We start from the raw sequence: 7,220 nt of genomic DNA on the forward strand, positions 1-7,220 counted from the left end.
TGTCTAACATTTATAAATTTCAAACAAAGTGAAAATAACCCATTTAAATAGTGTTGAATGACAATTTACAAATAAATGAAGATTTTTAAAGCTAATTGATAAAAAATAACCAATTTAAAATTAATGTGTTAATGTTTAAATCATTTTTTTATTTAATTTAAATTAAAGTATAGTGGGTACGGGTATCCACAGATACGAATATTATGATACTTGTACGCACCCCGTTAACATGCGGGTATAAAAAAATATTCATACCTGTTATCTGTAGATATCTATTTGCAATATTTATTTTTTATTTGTTATGAATTTTATCCACGAATACATGATTTTTTTTTTTTATAGTCATAGTTTTAGATAAGAAAGAAATATCAGACTGAACTGGTTAATTTTAATTTTGAATCTAAATTAAACCGTTTACAATTCACTATCTCTTAGATAACTAATTTGAATTTTTATATAGGTTTTTCTTTTCAAAACTGAAAATCAAGATTCAGTAAATACATAGCAAGATAGACGCTAAAAAAAATAATAAGTAAATTTGATGAAGATGAAAAATTATATCCTAAAACACCGCTGGGGATGTGTAGCATGATTAGACAAATATTGTTGTCCTTGTGCTTGGGTTTTTTTTCCCCTAACTGTACTATAAACTATTTTAATGTAATATTTCAGTTTTAAAAATTCAATTTAAGTTCATTTTAGCTTTAATAAAAATAGTTTACATTTTCTCGGTACAGTTTATTTCAATTATTTATAGTTTAATAATTTAATATATTTTTTTGGATTACCCATAAATACATCACACCCTTTTTTATAATGATTAATATCTACTTCAAATGTTTTTAGTTATAGGGTGTTGAAATGTGTTGAATTGAATTAAATTATATAAAATCTAAATTGAGTAATAAAATAAGCTTTTTTTCTAATTAAAGAACTGAGCTTTTTTTTTATTTTCCAGCATTGAGTAAATTTAATTATTTGAATACATTATTATTATTAGTTATTATTATTATACACTAACATAAGATGAAAAAAATGTATTACTCTATTTCTTTCCATTCGAATCCATACATTGTTTTAATGATAATAAGAGGTCGTGAAGTTCGAGTGAAAAGTTCATCTTTATTTGACGATTAGAATTAGATACAGACTTCAAGAAAATCTGTAGTTACATGATCAACAAACTGTAACTGATACAAAGGGAAACTTTAAAAGCTTAGTTAGGTCACTGCAAAACATAACCTTATGGATTGTTGATAACAATAGGGCTCCTTACAATGTAACGTGGGCTTCTCCATATAAGGGAACCTGACACAATTTTGTTACTTCCAATGGATGTGACTTTCACAACTACTTTGAAACTCCTCTTCTTCTTGGTTTCAGAAAAAGTGAGGCTGCTTGGCTTCACTGTGATTTCCACTCCCTTAGGTGAAATGATGGTGGCATTGTAGATGGTTGGAGCAGGACCAACATTGGTCACTGTTCTTCTGAAAACTCCTATTTTTGTGTCTTTTCTGCTTTCAAGACTCAACTGCATTGTGGGGTAGTTCATAGCATCATGGCCAAGCCCAGGAAGCAAAGAGGAGCAATTCACTGGTGAACCAACTAAAGCTGATAAACTGGAACCTTTGTATCCTTCATGGCATAAGAACTGGATATACCCTAAGTCATCCATGTCATAGACCAAACCAGGGCTAACAGCTCTTGTTGGGTTCAGTTGACCAGCACCATAGGCAAATTCTGCTTCACTGTTAACTCTCTTGCTCATTGGTTTGGCTTAACAATAAAATAATACTGTTTAGATTATTATATTTGACTAATCTTAAATAACTTTGAATATATAAGTACATAATGATTTAATATATAGATCCGTATTTCCATGTCCTACATTTTGAAGACTACACACGTCAAAGTGTTTGTGTTGTGTCCGGTATTCATGTCTGTGTTTATGTTTGTGTCTGTGTTTGTACTGTGTTGGTGTGTGTCTGTATCCGTACTACATGTACTACATAGGTGCAAACAAATCAAATGAGAAAAGTGGAATTAGGATTTAATCTTACCTGTTGTGATAATGGCAGACCTAATTGCAGCAGGAGTCCAATGTGGGTGAAATGACTTAACATATGCAGCAACTCCAGAAACATGAGGACATGCCATGGAAGTTCCAGACATTAGAATAAATTCTGAAAATTGAGTGTCCCCCTTTAAACCAGTGAGTGACTTTTTGAGAGTATAAGATGCCAAGATGTCAATGCCAGGAGCTGCAACATCAGGCTGCATAAAAGAGATCATTTAACATCCTAAGTTCATGAAATGCCATAATACGATAAGCAAATTAAAATACAAGTGCTTTTGTAGCATAATAGAGGTTGCAACTACAAAGGTTGCAAATATTGTACCTTAAGAACATTTTGGGATACTGAATTTGGGCCTCTAGATGAAAATGTAGCAGTGACTGGAGCTGGCACTTGAACCTCGTGGCTCTTGTATATCATTGCTGATGGTGATCTTGGTTCAACAAAAATTTAATGTAAAATTGATGGTTGAGATAATCTGATAAGAGGAATTATATTCGTTTGAACAAGCTATAGAGAAAAATCAGTGAGTAGCTACAATGAGAAGTGATTCAAAAACAAATAAGAGATTTTTTCTTTTACCTCGTGGATTGTATATATTTTGTAACATTGTCACCTTGTACACTATTCACAATGGTAGCAGGTGCCATGAAAATTTGAGCAACATCAGGAAATTGGTCACTTTCTATTAAAGTGCCAATGCCCCCAATTCCTTTAACAACAGATTCAGTGCCCCATGTTCCTAATTTGCAGTAAACAAGCTTTCCCTTCACTTTACTTGGCTGCAAGGTGTCTTCATAGCAGAAACTGTCACCACATAAAAAATGTTCCTTGTTACTGTCGAACAATTTTTCAGCTGTTGTTGACAAACATTGGAACATTACCTAGCGTCCTCCTTGTCTTTTGGATCTTTGGCTGCATCAATCCCATTGACAAGAGGATACTGTTTTCCTTTTGGATCAAAACAATTCACACCTACCCCCTGCAAATCTTCCATTATTATCGATGTTCACATATCAATTAATTCTGCAAATACTGCATTATTATCGATGTTCAGAATATGTATAATGCAAAAGAAACAAACTCACAGAAAAATTCTTTCCATTTCCCAACTGAACAGTGCTCTTGAAGGCCCTATCAATGCCACTAGCTGCTACAGTTACAATCCATGGTGCAGTATTTGTTACAGTTCCGAAGCTTGGACCAGCATTTCCAGCAGAGGCCACTGTGATTATACCTTTTCTCATGGCATGAAATGCACCAATTGATATAGAGTCCTGAACATAACTAGGATTTCCACCACCTATGGAAATAGATATGACATCCACACCATCATGTATAGCAGCATCAAATGCAGCAAGTAGGTCCATGTCTGCACATCCACTAGATGACCAGCAAACTTTGTAAATTGCCAACCTTGCCGATGGCACTGCACCTCGAGCAGTTCCATTGGCCAACCCAAAGAGATTTGCATTTGGGACCAGATTTCCTGCAACTGTTGATGCAGTGTGAGTGCCGTGTCCATCAGTATCCACAGGAGATAATATGTCTGATGGATCAGGGTTTCCATCAGCCTTGAAGTACTTGGCTCCTATGATCTTTCTTCATGTTTGCCACAGAGAGTTACCATGCAGATGGAATTCACAAGTTAGATCATGAGCTAAACCACACATAAATTTCTTGGGAGATTTACCAGGCACTGAAGTTTGGATACAGATACGAAAATATAACTAAATTAAAGATGTATCGGACACACACGACATGACGTGTATATAAATATTAACTTCAAATCATCAACCAACATGTTATCAAGTTAAATAAAAATGAATTTAATCTATCTATATAATATCCAACAAGCGAAAAATAAATAATGATTATATAAGATTTATTCCTTAATTTATATTCATAATAGAAATTTATATAATAAATAGACAAGTTTATGGATTTTTTCATAAAATTATTGGATTGGATTTGTGATTATTAATATTATGTTAGAGTCGATGTTAAAAGAAAAAAAATGTCTTTTAAATGAGACACTTTATCTGTAGGTGTGTCGTACAAGTATTGTACGCATGTCGGACACTTTCAAAGGAAAGCTTTGGAACCAAATTTAGCAGAGTTGCATGACTAAATTTCCTCTTCTTCTGTTTTGGGGTATTTAGATCTATAAAGAAGATTGTGATACTACATGAGTAAGAGAAGATTAGACATTGTTATCTGTGAACAGGGGAAGACTGTGAAAGAGGCCCTAAGATGATGGAGAAGAATGAAAACAGAATGCAAGACTTAGTAGTGTGTGGATCTGTGTTCCACCCTTTTGTTTAAGGCAATGTTTCATGTATTACTCTTGTTATTGTCATGTTTGGACTTTACTTAAGAGGTAAAAATTGCAACTTTTCCTTCTAGTCGAAAGGTGTTTGAATTCAAGTTGGACCACATAATAGGATATATAGGGTATGAAGCATGTCACCTAGTTGAAAACATTCATACGAGAAAAAAGTGTTGAACTTTTAACAAGATTGAACCACATATTAATACTAAACTATTACTGTGTTTTGAGACTGTTTATCTCTCCATATTGTAGCATGAGACATTGCAGGAGTAGGATTTTTTATGGGAGGACACAGATTTATCCTTTTTTTTTTCTTAGTTAAATATCAGATATAGTTCAAAATTCTGCATATGATAAATTTTAAATCCTCTTCTGCTTTTATAAAAACAAAACATTACTTTTTTGTGGGTACTTTAATATTTTCTTGACAAGGACAAACAATCTTGAATTTGGTGGTTCTTAAAAGATAAGATTTGTCAAAAGTCAACTTGAACAGGTTTAGTTCATTTAAATAACAAAAAGTTCATGATTAATCCTATTTTCAGTAACAATGCAGTGACACAACGTAAACAAGGAAAGAAAATTTACTTATTGCAGCCTGAGAAATTAGCATAATGGCCACAAGATCCTTTCCATCTTGCTGGTGGAGGACCAAATCCATTGTCCTTGAAGCTTTTAGACTCAGGTGTGATCCCTGCCTCACCAATATTGTGACACAGTTTTAAAAACTGAATCAAGAAGCACCATTGATGTAATATAATAGCAAAGAAGAAAATGAAAAATGTGAGCAAAACCAAGATGAACCTGTGTCTAAAAGACCAACAATTATGTCACTTTCTACTTTCAATCTTCTTTTGGCTGTTGGAGGCAACCCAATGAAGTTCCATGATCTTGTTGTGTGTAGCTGACGGTACTGGTTTTGAAACACTAAAACCACTTCATCCATGGCTACACATACAAAAGGGTTAACAGCATAATATATAGTTCTTGAAGAAGCCAGTGAAAAATGAAAAACTATTCTTACCAGATAACTTATTGGCTTCATCTTCTGACAGTTTTGCAGCAAATGCATTGAAGTTCCTTGAGTAACTATGCACCATAGAATCTTTGGCTTCAAGATAGCTAAGTGAGCACAAATTGAAGAGAATGGTTATAGTTTTTGTTGGCCTTTGATCTTAAAGAGGGAAAGATAACAAGTGTTTGTGAGTTGGTCATCAAGTTACCTTCCCTTCACAGAAGATAGAACATTTAAATAGGTCTCAAGTGCATTTCCTCTGCTCTGTGTGTGAGCTCCCAAGAAAACAATGTAAAAGTTCTACACACAAATCAAATAATGGTGAAGCTCATAATGAAAGCAATAACTAACATGCATGCAAGAGGGTAGCTTTAAGATGAAACAAATCAAATAGATCAATGGCCAAATAAGGAATGAAAAGGGGAGAAGAAATTGAATGCCTTCTGCTCAACTCCATTAACTGAAGCACTGCATAGCAATAATTGAAGACAGAGTAGAAAAAGGGATTTTGTATGCTTCTTTGGCAACATTTTTAGTAGCAACATGCTTGGCTTTTGAGACACTAAAACATGACCAAACTGAGTCTAGGAAACAGCTTATATACCATTCAAAAGTTAGCAAAAGAAATGATAAGAAGGCCTAGTTCAATTACATTGCTTGTAACATACAATTTTCAAAGCTTAATTTGGTTGGGGAAGCTTGTAAGAAAGATTATGAGTTTCTGAGTCCTTCTTTGGCACAAGTCAATGTCACACATATAGAGCACAGGGTTGCTTCCTCAAGTAAAACTTGCATTAACATTCTCATTTTCTTTATGGTTTGTTGTTATCATTTGCGATTAAAAACTCATTTGATGTCATGATCCATACAGTAGACTCATAACTAGTGGTCCATGAAGATTAATTTCTCTTCTTGTTTATTTAACCTGATCAATGAATAATTCTCCTTTTTTTTCTGACTTACATACTGTAAAATCGATCTTACCTTTAGTCGATGTGAGATTTCCAAGATAAAGTGTAAATTTCCAAGATAAAGTGTAAATGCTAATTATGTGTCTTTGTGATTCCACAAAGCCATGTTGTGCTTCACCAACAAACAAATTTTTGTACTCAAATTTGGCAGCAGGAAACTTTGAGAAGAGTGTGAGAATTTGAATGCGTAGCATCCTAGACGCACATCACTATCAAGTACAGTAGAGATATTGCTTAAAAACAAAGAGCCCTTGACATTATGAACACCTATTCCTTGAATTCCAATGCAAGCTTTTAGCCCGTACATCACTGATTACCAACGTTTAATGGGTTTAGCTTCAAGTTTAACCTAAAAGAGACAAACATTGACAAAGTTTTTCTTCTTATTATGCACTGATAATATATTATGGGAGCTCAAAATGGGCTAAAAATCTGTGTACCATGTTAGTTACTCATACACCAACCTACACGTCTTTAAAATCTCCCTTGTAGATTAAATATTTAAGCTTGTTTAGTGGTGTTAAATACCATTCATCAAAGTTGTTAATTGTGGAAATTTTAGCTGTGGAAACAATTCTGAAAGCAACTAAAAGAGCTTTCTTGGTGTTGGATATAGTAAATAACTTTTTCACTTTTTGTGAGTAATCCACAATTTTTAATGATATATTACGTGGAGTGTATTGTAAGTTGAGAATTGATTTCAAAAACTTTAAGAGTTATCTAAAAGGAATAAAATGTTTATTAAATGAAAATAACATTAGAGAGAAGTAAAGAGTTTAGAGTTATTTAATTGGAATAAAAAGTTTACTAAAAATTAATACATGTGT

At 33.3% G+C, this 7,220-nt stretch overlaps 1 protein-coding gene across 1 annotated transcript; it reads right to left on the reverse strand.

Annotated features, from left to right (window-relative positions):
• Window positions 1-1,102: 1,102 nt before the first annotated feature.
• LOC114184048 (subtilisin-like protease SBT4.14) lies at window positions 1,103-6,008 on the reverse strand. The gene is made up of 11 exons (XM_028071282.2): window positions 5,863-6,008; window positions 5,631-5,722; window positions 5,432-5,529; window positions 5,212-5,355; window positions 4,996-5,101; window positions 3,164-3,677; window positions 2,960-3,057; window positions 2,658-2,882; window positions 2,400-2,508; window positions 2,061-2,274; window positions 1,103-1,776 (listed from the first exon to the last, which is right to left on the reverse strand). The coding sequence occupies exons 1-11, from the start codon at window positions 5,965-5,967 to the stop codon at window positions 1,244-1,246; spliced, it is 2,238 nt and encodes a 745-aa protein (XP_027927083.1). The 5' UTR covers window positions 5,968-6,008; the 3' UTR covers window positions 1,103-1,243.
• Between the last annotated feature and the right edge of the window lie 1,212 nt (window positions 6,009-7,220).

This window comes from Vigna unguiculata, chromosome 5, assembly GCF_037176805.1.
Source record: "Vigna unguiculata cultivar grain cowpea cultivar isolate G323 ecotype 2 chromosome 5, ASM3717680v1, whole genome shotgun sequence".
Classification (NCBI taxonomy): Eukaryota; Viridiplantae; Streptophyta; class Magnoliopsida; order Fabales; family Fabaceae; genus Vigna; species Vigna unguiculata.